Genomic DNA, 18,950 nt, shown 5'->3' on the forward strand with positions numbered 1-18,950 from the left:
GCAATAAGGGGTTTTTCCAAATAACTGTAGGGCTCTTCCAGCTACAATTTTTGGGAATATACAATGTATAAAAAATGCCATGCCCTTCATCAGAATATAAAAATTAATTTCCCTGTTCTTTATGTCTCAACTATGAGCCAAAAACAGATTTCGAAATCAGGAGGAGGAGGTTAATCTTTTACTGAATAAAGAACTTCCTCATAAATTCTCAGGAACTGATTATATGTAACGTAACCTCTTAAATACAGACATTTCCCTGCGGTGAATCAGACTGAAGAAACAGGGAACAACCAAAGACTGAACGTCTGCCTGTCATTTTTGGAAGGTAGAATTGTAATTGTATTTGTCTCAGTTGGGAGGTCCCCCACCAGATTATTAGGGAAGATGGAAACTAAAAGTTAAATATATCATTAGCTACAAGGGGAAGGAAGCAGGGAGCACCCAATCCGTTTTGACGAATACAACACAAGTGCAGTCAGTGCTGCTGTCATTATTAAAACTATAGACAAATACAAGAGTCCTCTGCACTCGGCCCATTTTTATATATTTATTTTGTGCATACAGCTACTAAAAAATGCCTTACCCTTTAAACAAAACAGGGATTGTTTGTCCATATATTGCAATATATTTAAGCTGGCCAACTACAGTCATCCCATATCTGGCCAGTCCTATGCTCAATTTTCATCTGATTCATTAAGAATTCTATTGTTTCATTATACATTTTATACAGGGACTAAGTTTTACCTGCAACTTACTTGCTAATTTCAAGGTTAAAACTCCCAAACATGGTTTTAACCTTGATAGCAAGCAAATAAGTTGCAGGTAAAACTTAGTCCCTGTGTAAAATGTGTATTGAAGCAATAGAATTCTTAATTAGTAATGGGCAAATTAGTCCCATTTCACTTTGCCACGAAATTTGCGAAAATTTTTGGAAACTGCGATCTTGACACCAGCGACAATTCGTCGCCAGCGGCAAAAATCGCTGCCAGCATCGAAATCGTCGCCGGCGTCAAAATGTTTTCGACAAATTTATTTATGGAAAAGTCAGATTCTGAAAATGCAGCATCTCAGACCTGTCAAGGTTGTATATATAATATATAATATAATATCAATGAGAGAGGTCTGTATCCTATTTAGAATTTCCTGTGGTCTGCGCTGGAATTAGCCCGAAAATCTGACTATTTCTGAGTTTTAGAGCAAAGATCCAAAAAATGTGGGCTTTTCGGGAAAAGTTGTACCTGAGCTGGTTAAATCATGCTTTTTTAATAATAAATAAGGTCCAATCGTGAATTCTAGTTTGGACAGACTTTTTTTTATAAAATACTCCAATAAATTCCGATTTTTATAAATATGCTCCTAAAAGTAGATGCTGACCGGGCTTCAACTGCTTATGCTCCATGTTGGCAATCTATGAGAAGAGGACCTGAAGTGGCATGTGATTGTGTCTGACAAACTTGTTGTGTTAGTAGGCACAGTGGGGCAAATTCACTAAGCGCCGAAGCGCCAAACGCTAGCGTCAATTCGCTAGCGTTGGGCATTTTCGTTACTTTGCAAATTCACTAACGAACGCTGGCGTAGATTCGCTAGTGTTACTTCGCACCCTTACGCCTGGCGAATTTTTGCTACGGACGTAACTACGCAAATTCACTAACGCGCGCAGTGTACTGAACGCTACCTTTTACGCTACACTTCCTTCTCCACCTCAGATCAGGCGAAGCGCAATAGAGTAGATAGGGATTGCTTCAAAAAAAGTCAAAATTTTTACTAAGTCCCAAAAAACGCTGGCGTGTTTTCTACATTATGGGTGATAGGCTGAAAAAGATCGAAAACATTTTTGGGGCTCCCCTCCTTCCCCCATACATTTCCTGACTCATGGCAACTTACCTATACAGTGGGCACATGTGTAGGGCAAAATCAAATTTTTATTTGATGTTTTGAAGGTTTTCTAGCCATTTGTAGTGCTGATACGTATACCTGAAATTTGAATTTGGCGCCGTATGCAAATTAACCTTCGCTAATGTAACTTCGCTTCACTTAGCGAATCAACACTAGGGCAACTTCGCAACCTTACGCTACCCCTGTGTGCAACTTTGGATTTTAGTGAATTTGCCGTGCGCTGGCGAAACTACGCCTGGCGAAGTGCGGCGAAGCGCGGCGAAGTGCGGCGAAGCGCGGCGAAGTGCGGCGAAGTTGCGCCTGGCGCAACTAAGAGTCTTAGTGAATTTGCCCCAGTGTCGGACTGGGACACCAGGGGCCCACCCAAAAACCTTAAACCAGGGGCCTAACTCAACCTCCATTCTCCTAGTCTTTTTTCTTTACATACTATAATCTATTATTCTGCCTATTTAGCCTCTTTGCTCTCCTAGAAATAGGGAATAGCCATAAAATAGGCCAAATGTTTAGTAGCTTGAGGGACCACTGAGACCTGGGCCCACCGGGTGTTTTCCTGGTATCCCTGTGGGCCAGTGCGACACGGAGTAGGCCACGTTTAGGGATCCTGAGCGTTGTGGTTTGGGATGGGGATGGCAGTTATTACTTAGAGTTTCATTCTGCTTTCAAATTTTATACTGGTCTAAACAATTGAAATTTCTCTCTCGTTGGATGTGCTAAATTGTTTTGTTTTTTTTCGTTCTCTTTTCTTTCTTTACCCCACTCAACTTTCCCAGCAAAAAATGTAGAAGAATTTTTTGTAAGCTCCATTCAATAAGCAGAAGTATTTAAAACTGTAAAAATCTATCAATGTCCCATGTGCAGCAACAGAAGTTCATAGAGGGTATTATATTCATATTCATATTATTGTGATGTTTTATTCTTTTATGTGCAGGTTAATTGGCCTCTGCTGTGCGATTTAGTGATACAATTCTGTTTAATAAAATGTTAATTATGACTGATAATAATAATATCTTAACTGCATGTCAATAATGGCTGCAAAGTACTTGGCGTTTAAAGAAATATTAATTATGGCACCAAACAGTGGAAAACTGGATCCTGCTGTAATCTCTTCCACGGGGGAACTAACACTAGAAAATGGGAAAGTCCAAAATACAATTGCAAGTAAACCGCACATTCACAAGTATTGACATTTTGAACATATGTTTTCTATTACCTTCTGACCCAAGTCATCAGTGTGTGTTTTAATGCTCATCCATTTAAATGCAGGATGGCAACATTCCCAATGGAAGAACCAATGTGCCTGATAGAAAACCAGGAAAGTAAAGGACTAATAGTTAACCAGGAGGCCTTACAGATCTTATTGGGAATCACTCAGCCTGTGGTGGTGGTGGCGATTGTTGGGAAATATCGAACTGGGAAATCCTATCTTATGAACAAACTGGCAGGAGGCAAGAATGGTGAGTGGACACTCGGGCAATGAATGTTGTGGAGTCCCAGAGCCCAGATAATAAGCACCCAGGCAGGTAACAGTACAACAGGATTACAAAATTCCAACAGCATAGACAGGCGCAAAATGTAAGTGGTAATTTGTGGCCTAGTCACTTAGCGCCTTGCCTCAGGTAGCAGTCACTATGACAGTCACTATGTGAATCAAACCCACTTCCCCTGACCACTCTTAGAAAACTGCTCCTGGGACCTTGTACCATTCCGGCCCCGCTGGGATGGTATTTTCTTTCCTTAAAGGGGAACAAACTTGAGCTTTTTGAAAAGAAAACATAAATTCAAGAAATTTTGCAATATACATCATTTAAAAAATATGCAGACTTTTCATGATTTCTAATGAAGCCTAGGCCACTGCTCTCCTGCTGATCTGTCTGACTACTTTGCTGAGCTGGCTGACTACTGTTACTTTGTATCAACAGCCATCTGTCCTCAGCCTGCATCCTCCAAACCCCACAATTCCCTGCACACGTGATTTCAATAAGGAACGGAACATCACAGTGCAATGCATTGTGGGTTATGTAGTTCCTGCATGCTGTCTGTAAGCTGTGGAGAAGTTGTTACAATTTGTAACATCAGTGTTTAGTCCCTCCTTCCCTGCCAGGATTTCAAATGAGGCAGAAAGAGAAGAACTGTTGGATTTCAGCATAGAAAATGGCATTTATTCATACTTTTTGAATAAAAAGGTAACTGTAGTGGATATATAAGGGGTTTCTGTGCTATGTGGGCCTCTTTATCAAATTTTGGTTTGGAAGCCTGAGTTCCCCTTTAACCAGTAGGTCAGGAGCCAACAATGACTTGCAGTGCTGCTGTGGGTGGTCTGGCTGTTTACATATATAAATGTTGATGCTACTGAAATAATTATTTATTATTTTATATTTTCTTTCTGCTTCAGGCTTTGAACTCGGATCGACTATCCAGTCAAAGACTAAAGGGATTTGGATGTGGTGTGTTCCTCACCCTACCAAACAAGGACATGCCCTAGTTTTATTGGACACAGAGGGGTTGGGGGATGTGGAGAAGGTGAGTGAACATGTTTCAAGCTGTGTTCCCAGCTGCACCATAGTATTTACTTTAGCAAAGAGATATTGCCAATGCCACCGCATAATTTAATGAGGCATGCACGTTATAAAATATTTATGTACCTGTTATCCAGAATGCTCGGGACCTGGGGTTTTCTGGATAAATGATCTTTCCATAATTTAGATCTTCATACCTTAAAGGGGATGTAAAGGCAAAAAAATAAAATCCCATTTTTACTTTCTTTAATGAAAAAGAAACCTATCTCTTATATACTTTGATTAAAAAAATGTGTACCGGCCTGATCGTATTAAGTGAAATTATCCCTTCATTTACTTGCTGTGACTGCTGCAGATAGGAAACTACAGATGTCCCTAACTGCTCTGCAGGGAAAGGATCATACTTTGAAATGGCAGGTGGGACTCGAGCAGCTTTGTTTGTTTCCCTGTAGAACAACCAATGACCATGTAGAGATTTATATCTGCAGCAGTCAGAGAAAGTGAATGAAGGGCGAATTTCACTGCATACAGTCCGGTTTCTTATAAAAAATTTACATATTTTTTAATTGAAGTATATTGGAGATAGATTTCTTTTTCAGTTAATGGAAAAAAAAATGGGATTTTATTTTTGCCTTTACATCCTCTTGAATGTTTCCAAATCCAGCTGCAGGGACAAAAATCATGGAGCCAGATTTAAACAGATAAACTGGGATTCTATTTGGAGGATTTTTTGCTGCAGCCACTGGTTCTGCAGAGTTGCAGAAAGTTTGTATTAAACAATACAAAAACTAAAAGATGGTGATCCCCTGTGGCCAACTTTGAAAGCATAAATTGTTTGTTTAATTAGGCTTCTGGTGCAGTAAGTTCGTGTTTCTGTTTAATATACAAAATACAGCATATCTAGCCTTATTCTATTTTAGTTCCCCTTTAAGTCTACTAGAAATTCATGTAAACTTGAAATAACACCAATAGGTTGGTTTTGCTTCCAACAAGGTACTGTTTTATTATTACAGAGAAAAGGGAAATTATTTTAAAAAATGTGGATCATTTGGATAAAATTGAGTCTATGGGAGACAGGTATTCTGTAATTCGAAGCTTTCTGGATAACAGGTTTCCAGATTATGGATCCCAAAGTACAGGATAGTTCATCTTGGAACTGGTTGAGGGCACTTTGGATTCTTGATACTCTTTGGAGGCAACCTGTTTTACTACATAATAGACCATCACATTGTGAGATATTATTGCATGAGTTACAAATGTATAACTATTGTTAATAATAATGCATGCAAGCTACAGCCTCGTTCTAAAAGACACATTTAGTTATTTTGCAAGAGTTTGGACCCTTTGCTGTAAAGTCATAGTCTTGACCAATGTAAATGGCCATAAACTCAACCTCAGATTTATTCCAAACAAGTAGTTATGACTATTACTGCAGCACCTTTCACTTCCTGCCTTCATTGTATCATGAACATTTAATGAGAAGGAACTTAGGCAGTTAATATCTTAATTTTGTCCAGATTGGCTATGATCTGACAGTATTGCAAGATCCCTGAGAGGCCTTACTGACCAAGACATTCTGGAACTAAGGTCAAAATTGGACATGTCATATCAATGTTTCAGATCTATAGACATGTTGATTTCATTCTTTCAGGGAGTTCTTTAGCGCCCGTCTCACCCTAACCAGGTTGGGTTTTCTATTCTTTCAGGGAGACAGCAAGAATGATGCATGGATCTTCTCCTTGGCCATCTTACTCAGCAGCACTCTGGTGTACAACAGCATGGGAACAATTGATCAACAAGCCATGGATAATCTACAGTATCCTTTCCATGAATTATTGAAGTGATATTGTGCATTTTTCTTTATAATGGAAAATATTGGCCTTCTTCAGTTTTCCAGAACATTCACTGCCATACAGTGGGCATGAGCTAAATACCCAAATAGAAACACCAAAACTGACAATAAATATATGCTATAATTCTTGCTTTTTGGCTATTGCGCCTTATCCCCTCATAATGAGCACGTCATTGGGGCAAATTCACTAAGCGCCGAACGCTATCGTCAATTCGCTAGTGTTGGGCATTTTCGTTACTTCGCAAATTCACTAACGAACGCTGGCGTAGATTCGCTAGTGTTACTTCGCACCCTTACGCCTGGCAAATTTTCGCTACGGACGTAACTACGCAAATTCACTAACGCGCGCAGTGTACTGAACGCTACCTTTTACGCTAGACTTCCTTCGCCACCTCAGACCAGGCGAAGCGCAATAGAGTAGATAGGGATTGCTTCAAAAAAAGTCAAAATTTTTTCTAAGTCCCAAAAAACGCTGGCGTGTTTTCTACATTATGGGTGATAGGCTGAAAAAGATCGAAATTTTTTTTAGGGCTCCCCTCCTTCCCCCCTACATTTCCTGACTCATGGCAACTTACCTATACAGTGGGCACATGTGTAGGGCAAAATAAAATTTTTATTTGATGTTTTGAAGGTTTTCTAGGCATTTGTAGTGCTGATACGTATTCCTCCATTGAAATTTGAATTTGGCGCCGTATGCAAATTAACCTTCGCTAGCGTAACTTCGGTTCACTTAGCGAATCAACGCTAGTGCAACTTCGCAACCTTACGCTACCCCTGTGCGCAACTTTGGATTTTATTGAATTTGCGGAGCGCTGGCGAAACTACGCCTGGCGAAGTGCGGCGAAGCGCGGCGAAGTTGCGCCTGGCGCAACTACGAATCTTAGTAAATTTGCCCCATTGTCTCTTCAGCATTCAGAGATAAAGAATTACTGAGCAAATTATGAACTTCGCTACATGGAGAAGGCATTTCTCTGGCAAGTCACTCTGGTTTAATAGAGAAACTTTAAATGGAGCCAAGCAAATATTGATTGGAATCACAAGATGAAACATGAATTCTGGGCTCGGTCAGAGCACTTGCAAATGTCGGAGATTAGTTTAATAAATCATCTGATACAAACCACCCTTTTTTCCCTCTGAAAAGTAAATTCAGAACACTGAGTTCATGCACTGGATCTTCAGTCAGGATTTTTTTTATGCATTTTAATTTTAAACATATATTTCTCTTGCTCCAGTTGAAAACATGACAAGTGTGCTTTGATGTGTCTGTGATATATATGTTACATCCTATAACATTACACAGTTACGTGACAGAACTAACCGAGCGCATAAAAGTGAAATCACCTGAAGGACAAGCTAAGGAAGAGGAAGTGGATGAATCTGGAGAATTTAAAAGGTTCTTCCCATCATTCATTTGGTGCGTGAGGGACTTTACGCTAAAGTTAGAGAAGAAAGATGTGCCAATCACCGAGGATCAATATTTACTAGATGCACTGGAATTAAAGAATGGCAAGTCAATTAATGTGTAGCTTCTTGCAAGAGGCGTATAAAGCTCCATCCAACCCCTGTCTATCAGTATTAAAGACACAAAGTTAGAGAGTATCAGGGTATGTGGTATCCAACCCCCTTTTCTTAATGTGTTAGTAGCCTCCAGGGCTGAAACATATTAGAGGATTTTATGCCAGATGGGGTTTGCATTCAGTTTGGTATTCAACCAAATCCAAAAAAAATAGTGCATCTTTAGCTATAACATGAAATTTGTCAGTATGAAGAGGAAAGTCTTCTTGTACCAGCCAGCACCAAAATATCTGCTGTTCAGCCTTAACCTGCCAAAACAGTGAGAATTTAAAACGGACCTGTCACTCAGATATATAAAGCTGTATAATAAAGTCCTTTTGAAGTTAAACGTGAAATCCAAATTCTTTTTTTATTAAAGTATTCATAGTTGTTGTAAAAAAATCTCAGCTGTCAATCAAATATTGCCTGCCACTCCTCTATGCCTTGGGCATAGAGGCGGGGCAGGCAATTACTTTCACTTTCCATTCAGCACTTCCTAGATGTTTCTGCACTTCCCCCCTCTCTTTTTACCATTTTATTGTGTAACCCAGGGATCCCCAACCTTTAGATCCCGTGAGCAACATTCAGAAGTAAAAGGAGTTGGGGAGCAACACTAGCATGAAAACTGTTCCTGGGGTGCCAAATAGGGGCTGTGATTGGCCATTTAGTAGCCCCTATGTGGATTGTCAACCTACATTGAGGCCCTGTATGGCAGTACAACTGGTTTTTATGCAACTAAAACTTGCCTCCAAGCCTGGAATTCAAAAATAAGCACCTGCTTTTATACCACTGGGAGCAACGTCCAAGGGGTTGGAGAGCAACATGTTGCTCGTGAGCTACTGGTTGGGGATCACTGGTGTAACCAGTGCTTGGGGATGGACATCAGATCCCCTATTCTGGTGCAAAAACAAGATTTTGAGATGATACTAACTAATAACAGTTTTCACAAAATGGCTCCTGCCTGCTTGCTATAATTATGAATTCCAAGACCAAGGGAAACAAGATTCAAATAATTTAAATAGTGTAATTAAAGTTTATTTTGCTTGACAAATGTGATAAAATAGAATTTGGAATGATTTGTTTGGGTGACTGGTCCCCTTTAAATTTACTTATTTTTATTGCTAGATTATGAGCTCTAGTAACAGGCCTATACTGCTCAAAAAAATGCATGATGCTCCATTTCTGAGGTGCCTTGTTGGACAGGATCCCACACTTTTTGAACTCTGAATGAAGTTTGACTTCTAGCAGTCATTTGTTCCCCTATCATGGAGAGGGTATAGGAGAGCCCTAAGAGAGATTGCAAATTGGGTGATTTTGTTTTTGCGCTCTGTGAGATGGGGCTAAACACAAATGTTAAAAGATGAAATTAAAATGAAAGAAAGGGTTTAAAAAACAATGGGAGAACATAGAGAAAGAATTGAGAGGACATAGGAAGACAAAGGGGAATTAAATAGTTAAGGGTGTATGGGTGAGAATGGCACCACAGACACACAATACGAAAATAAAATAGGAGTGGATAGAGTAGGAAGAAGATGAACCTATAAAAGAGAAGATCAGAAGAGATGAGGAGCAAAAACAAAATATATGCAGTCTCTGTGGTCCTTTCATTCATAGAATTAGATCATCCAAATGTTAAGTGAATACATTTCCAAAATGTTGTTTTTTTTAGGTGTTAGCAAAAGGGTTCAAGACTACAACCTCCCGCGACGGTGCATCCGACATTACTTTCATTCCCACAAATGTTTTGTGTTTGACCGGCCAGCTTCAACATCGGATTCTCTCCAAAGACTGGAAGAACTCCAGGAATCAGAATTAGAGCCTGAATTTGTAAAGAAAACCACAACGTTTTGTTCTTACATTTATGAGAAATGTAATGCTAAGGTTCTTGTGGGCGGATACACAGTGACAGGGAGATGTGAGTTTAACTTTAAAAAAATGTCTCCATCTGTGGTCACCAACTGTGATCAAGTAACGGAACATTATTCTCCTTTTTGTTTTTTCCATACCAGTGCTGGGCAATCTGGCCGTGTCATATACAGAGGCAATACGGAGTGGTTCTATCCCCTGTATGGAGAACGCAGTAATTGCCCTGGCACAGATTGAGAATTCTAGAGCCGTGCAGGAAGCTCTGGCCAAGTATGAGGAAGAGATGAGCAAGAACATTGGCAAATTCCCTACAGAGACACAGGAAGAGTTTCTCAATATTCACCAGGAATGTGAAATAGAAGCAACAAAGGTCTTTATGGGCCTTTCCTTCAAGGATGAGAACCTGGAATATCAGAAACAACTCATTGTAAGTTTCTCCAATCTATTAACCCACATATGCAGGTAGTAAAGGTGTGCAAAGGAGCACTCAATATTGTCTCCTATAATAAACAGCACATTGGGAGCCTTTGAGGGCCGTCTGTGCAACGTTACAACATTATATAGTTATATTTGCTCCTGTATCCATCACCAAATAGCAAATCAAATGCAAGAATACAGGAGGAAAATACAAAATGAAAAATATTTAGCTGTTTTAATGTTTTGCCAAAGACCAAAGGCTTGTTTTTATATATTACAGCATGAACTGGCAGAGAAAAAGTCCAAATATTCTCTATACAACGAAGAGGAATCTGCCAAGAAGTGCAAAGCCATTCTACAGAAACTGAGTGAGAGTCTGGAGAGAGATATATCAGAGGGGAAATTCTCCAAACCTGGTGGATATAAACAGTTTCTTGCAGAGAAGAACTCGCTGGTTGAGGAATACAATAAAACCAATGACAAGGGGCTTAAAGTAGAGTATTCCATTATATGCACACCCTAAGCTCCACTGACTTCATGTTAATGGTTTCCTTATGTACTAGAAATATTATGAAATATCCACTAATGAGAGGCCAAAAGGCCAGCCAAGTAGACAAGGGATCATGTTATGACATTAATTAGGGGGGCAGCCAGCCAAACCTTAATTGGACTCTGAACATATGTCAGCAAAATAGGACCATCCATGGAAACTTCCTAGGCTTATTTATATCTTGTACAGACAGATACCAAAAAAAGATATTCCCCTGTACTTGAACACATCTATGAGAACAATCCACAGCGGCTGTGGCTTTGAATGAACAGGCTTTTGCTTTTTCAAATTATTGTTGAAAGTGTCACAATATATATATAACAGGTCCTCTGCACTCAACCCATTATCAATATATTTAAGACAGAGACATTTTGTGCATACTGCTACTGAAAAATGCCTTACCCTTTAAACAAAACAGGGATTGTTTGTCCATATATTGCAATATATTTAAGATGGCCAACTACGTCAAAGTCATCCCATATCTGGCCAGTCCTATGCTCAATTTTATCTGATTCATTAAGAATTCTATTGCTTCATTATACATTTTACAAAGGGACTAAGTTTTACCTGCAACTTACTAGCTGCTTTCAAAGTAAAACTCCCAAACTTGGCTGCCCTTTTATTAGACACCAGTGGGATCACCTGACTATAGCTGGGAGGGGTGGGAGCTACAACATGGAGCTGGTCACTGCTCCTGTATAAACTATAACAAACAAGGGAAAGTTGTGCTCGCCACTAAGTTTTAAAAACATTTGGCGGGGGTGCAATGAGGCTGTGACCACAAAATACATGCAGAGGACCTCTTGTATTTGTCTATATGTATTTTGTGCGTATAGCGTGACTGTTTTGCTTAAAGAGAAAAAAAAATGCACTGAGCACTTATGCTGACCTGCATCTGGGATCTGATATTAAGCCCTGCAGCTCATTAAATTCATTCAGTGTAGAAGCAACACTTCCGCAGTATTATCAGTGTGAATATTTGTGGGTCTTTGGAACCATGTCCGTAGGAAGAAGTACTCCACAAGGGTATGACCCCAACAAAATGATTAATGGAAACAAATGAGACTGCATTCAACATCAGATTTCTTTTGCTTTCTATGTAATCGCATAATCCTTATTCTCCTCTTTTTCCTTTATTATATAACACAGGCTCTAGAAATACTACAGGAATTTCTCACTGAAAAGGAAAATGTAGAAGCAGCAATTTTACAGGCAGACCAGTCCCTTACAGATAAGGAAAAGGAAATAGAAGGTGAGCTGAAGGGGTTTTGATCTTAAAAAGGATTTTTTAGCCATTGTATAAAGATGATCGTAGACGTAGAGATCTGATCTCTCCCCGATATGCCCACATTGAGGTGGGCGATATCTGGCTGATCCAATCGTGGGCCCTAGGGCCCAACGGTCAGATCATAATGGATCCAATATGCGCGGTCGGATCGCAGGACCGCATACACGCATACAGGATTTTTTAACCTGCCCGATCGAGATCTGGCCGACTTTTGGCCAGATATCGATCAGGGAGACCCATCGGATGGCCCCACACACGAGCCAATAAGCTGCCGACTTGGTCTGTTGGCAGCTTTTATCAGCCCGTGTATGGGGGCCTTTAGCCTGCCACTCGGAAGCTCCATAAAATTTCATTTTTAGAAGCCTATATATGCAGAGCAGCTATCTGTTCATCATATGAGGAAAGAATAATAATTTTACATGTGATTCACAATTTTAGTTTTTTAAGATCCATATGTTGCGGTTAGGGCTATTCTTTGTCAAAGCTTATGAAAGGGAGAGACCGATTAATTAATCTACTTCATGGCCCAGTCTATTGACTTCTTATTTAAGTTGAATATACTCAATGCCTGCCTAGACTGACACTCTAGAGCTAACATCTTCCATACTTTGCTATAACTGGTCAATGCAATTATCTTACATTCAGAACAGAGAGCCCAGACAGAAGCAGCTGAGAGGGAAAAACAAATAGTGGAGGAAAATAACAGACGTTTAGAGGAAGAAATGGAGAATCAGAAGAAATGCCTGGAAGATCATCAGAAAATGCTGGAGGAGAAGATGGAAGAGGAGAAGAAAAAGATCATAGAGCAAAATGAATGGATGATAAAGGAGAAGCTAAAGGTACATGATCCAGGCAGAAGATTTTGTTTTACCAAAAGTGTCTATTAAATTTGGACACACGTCTGAAAAGTCGAGCAGGTCAAAATCGTCACGCGTCAACACTATTTGGACGCCCATTGACTTTTAAGCCAGCATCAAATTTGACCCGAGCGACTTTTCAGACGAGTGTCCAAAATTGATGCGGCAATTTTCGAGTTTCACAAATACGTCATGAACTTTCCACCGTTTTGCAAATTTTCCAGCTAAACCTTTGTTTTTCGAGGATGTAAATCATTTTAGCAAATATACTTTTGGGGCGATTTACTAAAATTTGGATATCCTTTTTTATTCTGAACCTTATTTTTTTTCTAAAAAGTTTGTGTTTTTTAATTTCTCTAAAAGTTTGAGATTTATTAAGTCTAAAAAACACAAAAAGATCTAATACAAAACTTCTCCAAGTAAAAGCAGTCAAGGTCCCATAGAAGTCAATGGGAGCTGCGCTGATCCTATCGGACAGTTTTTTAGCCAGACTTTTAGAGGTTTTTAAAAAAAAATCCGTGCTTGTCACAGGGGGTCGCCATTTTGAAATGTGACACTCATTGTCCGAAAAACTCAGATTTTTAAAAGGTTTTAAAGTCATTCGTATTTTTTTCAGATTGTTCAGCATTTTCTTTTCCATTCGCACATTTTATATTTGGATATTTTAAAAACTTTCATGGCATTTGTGGTTTTTAGAGAAATAGAATTCAATCATTGTTTCCAAAAAACTGTTAATACCATAAAAATTCGGCCTTCAATAAATGGGCCTCCACGTGTCTCTCCCATAAAATTGAAACCTGCACCACAGTATCACTTTGAAAGAGCCAATAAGAACAACTAATCTTTAACAACATCTAGTTCAATAATAATTGTGTGGAATGCTGGTAAAGGTATGGGACCTGTTATCCAGACTGCTAATTTGGATCTTCATACCTTAAGTCAACTAGAAAATCATGTAAACATTAAATAAACCCAATAGGCTGGTTTTGCTTCCAATAAGGATTAACTATATCTTAGTTGGGATCAAGTACAAACTACTGTTTTATTATTACAGAGAAAAAGGAAATCATTAAAAGCTGGCGAGGTCATGTAGAAGTCAATGGGAGCTGTAAAATCTTTCATTACTTTGAGGTTTTAGATGTTGTCAGGATTTTTTTTGGAATGTAATCCAAGAAAATTCTTATGACAATGAGGATTTTGAGGTTATGGTGTCATATTTATTTTCGTTCTGTGTTTTCATACGTTCCTGCTTTTTATATTCTGATTTTTTAATAATTTAGGAAACATTGAAGCTTTTTAAAACGGTGAGTAGGAGGTTGAAAAAAAAACTCTTAAAATTACGCAAATTAATAAAAAAAAATAAAAAAATTTGATAAATAAGACCTTTAAATTTTCTCCTTTAAAGGGCAATTCAAGTTCTCCACATGACTCAATTTAAGCATATTTTCACTATTAATTAAAATTTTACATGGTTTATTTAGAAGTGTAATTGTTACTAAAAGCAATGTTTTAAGGATTGGTTAGATTTTCTGTACTGCTGACTTTGGCTGACCCTGAAAAGATATCAGTTTTGCGGCTAAATTATTTCTAAGGATGTTTCACTAAAAATTTTGTTTTTCACCTTTTCTTTCGTGAGCTTAGGAACAAGAAGACATGATGAGTAAAAGATTTCATGAAGAATCCGAAATGCTGAAAGAGCAAATCAAAGATCTGAAGAAACAAAATACTGCGGCTGGTGGTAGGTCTCTGGTTGGGGACATTCTTGCCGCTGTTCTACTGCCCATCGCATTGGCAGGTACGTTTTCCTTCGCATATCGCAATAATAATCTAATAGACTGCTAATCAATCAAACTAGTTATATAGGAAGAATAGTGTTGACTAATGTGTATATTTGATATGTTTTAAAAAGTTAGATGATGATGGACAGATAGATAGATAGATAGATAGATAGATAGATAGATAGATAGATAGATAGATAGATAGATAGATAGATAGATAGATAGATAGATGATATAGACTAGATAGATACAGTAGATAGATACAGTAAATAGATACAGTAAATAGACAGACAGAGGTAGATAGATAATAGATTGATTGATAGATTGATACATAATTGATGATAGATTCATTAATATAAGATTAACTCCTTGCAGTCAGGCCTGGATTTACATAGTGAGCACCACTAGGCCCACGGTCCCCTCCATTTTATTTGTTCAAAATTTTATAGGGACCGGAGCAATGGGGATTGGCACACGGGAAATTTAATACTAGTGTATCTCCTGTGCATCCCCAGTGTTTTTGAACCAATTTTGGTGTAGTTGGGCAGCATGCCACCCCCTAAAATCCTGACACCCTAGCAGTGGCGTAACTAGACCCCCTAAGGGCCCTGGTACAGAAATTTACAACTGGGCCCTCCCTAAAGGGATTGTTCACCTATGAGTTAGCTTTTAGTATGATCTAGAGAGGGATATTCTGAGACTATTTGCAATTGGTTTTCATTTTATTTGTGGTTTTTGAGTTATTTATCTTTTAATTTAGTAGCTTTCCAGTTTGCAATTTCAGCAATCTGGTTGCTATGGTCCAAATTTCCCTAGCAACTATGCATTGATTTGAATAAGAGACTGGAATATGAATAGGAGAGGCCTGAATAGAAAGATGAGGAATAAAAAGTAGCAGAAACAATAAATGTGTAGCCTTTTGGCTATAAGAAAATTAAATCTCTTTTGACTGACACATGTATTCAACCCATTACATTATTTTTTGCATGCTGCCGTTTCAGAGCAAGAGAGATGGTGCCTATAGTAACAGTGGGATAATAGTCTCTGGGAAGGGAGTGTGACTGTGGGATAGCAGGTATAGTAGGGAGAGATGGTGTCTATAGTAACAGTGGGATAATAGTCTCTGGGAAGGGAGTGTGACTGTGGGATAGTAGGGAGAGATGGTGCCTATAGTAACAGTGAATAATAGTCTCTGGGAAGGGAGTGTGACTGTGGGATAGCAGGTATAGTAGGGAGAGATGGTGCCTATAGTAACAGTGGATAATAGTCTCTGGGAAGGGAGTGTGACTGTGGGATAGCAGGTATAGTAGGGAGAGATGGTGCCTATAGTAACAGTGGGATAATAGTCTCTTGGGAGGGAGTGTGACTGTGGAATAACAGGTATAGTAGGGAGAGATGGTGTCTATAGTAACAGTGGATAATAGTCTCTGGGAAGGGAGTGTGACTGTGGGATAACAGGTATAGTAGGGAGAGATGGTGCCTATAGTAACAGTGGATAATAGTCTCTGGGAAGGGAGTGTGACTGTGGGATAGCAGGTATAGTAGGGAGAGATGGTGCCTATAGTAACAGTGGATAATAGTCTCTGGGAAGTGACTGTGACTGTGGGATAGCAGGTATAGTAGGGAGAGATGGTGCCTATAGGTACCTGTTTCTTCTGGCTATTTTTATTTCTGGCCTGACTCATTGTACAGACTCCTTGTAAAAACACCAACATCTCATGGATTTAACTAATTTATGTTCATGATCCATATGATTTTTGCTCATCATGGACAATTAATTTCTTTTGGACTCAATCATCAAGTATGACAAGACTTAAGTTATTTCTATATGATAGGGCTTAAAACATTAAAATTAGTACTACGCCATATTAGTACATATTGCCTATTTTTCGTATTTTTTACTCTAATCGTGTGTCTATTTTATGAAAGGACAAAGCACTAAAATATCAGAAACTGAGGAATTCTGCCCTTCAAACTGTTATGCAGGTGGGTCGTGGGTGCTATTATACAACTGTGAGTGATTATTTAGGTGCAAAAAAAAAAAAAAAAAAATAGTACATGGATGTACAGGGTTCCCTTACATTTTAACATGCTCTGTCCCTAATTACGAAGGATAATAGGTTTCCCTGGACACTCCACGTCATACTCACGGGCTTGTCTGAAAAAGCATCTGGCAGCAGTGGTTTATATGGCCCTACACCCCTTATGATGTTTGTGGATGGGAGAGGGAGGTGGCAGTTAGCTAGGTATCTGTTAATATCAGAGGTTTTAGCTGACCCATCCCATTGGGGTAATGAGGACTCACTCCTATTGGAGTCCAGGATTATGTTTAGTAGTGGCCTGAGCCTTATGCAGGGGAACTAGGGGTAGGCAGAGTAGGCAGGTGCCTAGGGCGCAAAGCTGGAGGGGTGCCAGGCACGTACCTTCTCTGCACCTACCCCTGGTCTGGTCTCCTCTCTGGTCTTCTCTCTGCGCATCGGTTTGCGCTTCCTATCCTATTGGCGCATGCACTTCCTCTCCTATTCGCGCATGCGCACCAGCGTCCATGCGTGGCACTATGCATGTGCCTGTTAGCACTTGCGTGCTCCCATTTGGCGCTGTGGCCGGGCAGGTTGCCTAGGGCGCCTGGCCGGCTTGGCCCTGCTCTGCCCTTATGGATTCCTTCTCTCTTTTCCCCTATACTAAGGTATCAGTTTTTTCTTTAAAGGGAGGAATTTAGGTTTCAGGAACAGCTGCCTCCCTCCAGGGCTGGATTTGCCCTAAGGGGGCAGAAGATTGTGCGCATGCACATGGTGTCAAGCTTGAAGATATCGCATGCGGCTCCTGTCACCTTGATTCTGGAGCACTAGACATTCGGCGCTTGTGCTCCGGCAAGGAAATCACTTGGACAGCATGCTGCCCCTTAATTGATGCCGCCCTAGGCCCGGGCCTATGAGGCCTCGCCGCATATCCGGGCCTGCCTCCCTCACAAGTCTTTCCCAAGAGGTAATTTAAAATTTTAAAGAAACAAAACAAAACATGACTTTATGCTGCTAGTGGTTAGAAGTTATATTAACCGGTTAAGTACCAGCAGAATTTCCATTTCAAGTTTTGTGCTCTCTCATTTTACTGGCATTTCCTTGGGGGGGGGGGTTAGTTTACCTAGGAAAACTATATACACTTTTATTTATTTTTTCAGGGGAAACCTGAGCTTTTTAAGCCTTTATTTCCATTTCTGGAACAAGATTTAGAGCTCTAAATATAAAAAAAATGTAAAAAATGTAATTTGCCATAGGGATTTTTGCCAGAAAAAATATTTTCTTTTATGCACAATTTTCAGCTGATTTGGAAAACCTCTTAAATGTCTCTAACGTATACCAGATATGTATGGTTTTATAAAGATTTGACTTCTACAGATTAAAATCTCCCAGCAGTAAATAACCCGATTTCAAACACTACAGTAGAATATGACATACTTTAGATTCCAAAGCCAATAAATCCTGGAACAGTACACTTGGCAAGTTACATGTTATGCCCGTGTGCAAGTGTGTGGGAGTGAATGTGTGTGTCCCCCTGATCCCCAATAATGTATGTGTATGAATGTGAGCGTGTAATAAGTTTGTGTTTGTGTGTAACACTGACCTTGGGTAGAGAAAAATCCAGCTGAAGGGGATCCCAAGAAGAGGCGGAAGCAGTCGTCGCCCAGGATCTGGTCAGGGGGCAGCGCTGGAAGATCATGCAGCAGCAGAAGATGTAGATTCCACGTGCCTGCTGCTGTCTTGGGGCCCCTGGGTGATCACACCCCAGGGGCCACTCATTCCTCCTTGTTGCCTAGGGCCACAGGAACAAGTAGAGACTTCCCTAACCTGGAATTGCTGCAGATTTTAGACTATACGTTCTCTGGTACTTAGGTATTTTTATCCACAGAACGTAGAGTGCGAGCCTGACTTCTAGAGTTTCTTAATGTTTAGACTGAGTTATTCAGTTTGGCTATGTAGTGCAAATGTACTGCTTGTCTGTGTATTCTATGCCAGTTGGTGCAGAAAGCAGCTGTAGGAAATCAGGTAATGGAGGTCAGTGTTCAAGTGCAGGTAATGAGTATGTAGTTACCCTCCCACTCCCTCCCTTAGTAACTCACAGTGAAGCTCAGAAGCATCAGGTATGATTTTCTGTGTTCCTATTCGATCCTGTTAGTTACTGTACAGGTTTGTTAGTTTAAATATGACATCTACTTCTTTTACTCATCCAGAGTCCAGCTAGTTTACAAGCCAGGAAAAAGTAGTCTTAACAGGTGTCAGTAAAACTGTTCAGCCAGTGTGTATATTGGGATAGTGGTTAGTAGGGAGTTGCAGCCGGAGAGATGGTGTTCTGGACTCTTTAGCAGAGGGATCTCAGAG

General features: G+C 39.7%; 2 protein-coding genes across 4 annotated transcripts in view; both read left to right on the top strand.

Annotated features, from left to right (window-relative positions):
- The first annotated feature begins 218 nt into the window (after positions 1–218).
- The window catches only part of LOC108695918 (guanylate-binding protein 1-like), a 30,827-nt gene continuing 12,095 nt past the window's right edge, over positions 219–18,950 (top strand). For 2 of the 3 annotated variants that reach the window (XM_041569665.1, XM_041569666.1), the window contains exons 1-11: positions 219–325; positions 3,160–3,350; positions 4,289–4,416; positions 6,119–6,228; positions 7,565–7,770; positions 9,488–9,733; positions 9,828–10,111; positions 10,382–10,594; positions 11,801–11,903; positions 12,585–12,778; positions 14,438–14,591. In XM_041569665.1, the coding sequence (XP_041425599.1) occupies positions 3,161–3,350; positions 4,289–4,416; positions 6,119–6,228; positions 7,565–7,770; positions 9,488–9,733; positions 9,828–10,111; positions 10,382–10,594; positions 11,801–11,903; positions 12,585–12,778; positions 14,438–14,591 (1,828 nt within the window). In that variant the 5' untranslated portion in view covers positions 219–325; position 3,160. The remainder of the gene's footprint in view (positions 326–3,159; positions 3,351–4,288; positions 4,417–6,118; positions 6,229–7,564; positions 7,771–9,487; positions 9,734–9,827; positions 10,112–10,381; positions 10,595–11,800; positions 11,904–12,584; positions 12,779–14,437; positions 14,592–18,950) is intronic. The other variant, XM_041569667.1, reaches the window with a different exon arrangement.
- LOC108695919 (guanylate-binding protein 1-like) overlaps positions 18,542–18,950 on the top strand; it is a 114,416-nt gene continuing 114,007 nt past the window's right edge. The window contains exon 1 of the mRNA XM_041569663.1: positions 18,542–18,712. Within this exon, the coding sequence (XP_041425597.1) occupies positions 18,557–18,712 (156 nt within the window). The 5' untranslated portion in view covers positions 18,542–18,556. The remainder of the gene's footprint in view (positions 18,713–18,950) is intronic.

Source organism: Xenopus laevis, chromosome 7L (genome assembly GCF_017654675.1).
Source record: "Xenopus laevis strain J_2021 chromosome 7L, Xenopus_laevis_v10.1, whole genome shotgun sequence".
Lineage (NCBI taxonomy): Eukaryota > Metazoa > Chordata > Amphibia > Anura > Pipidae > Xenopus > Xenopus laevis.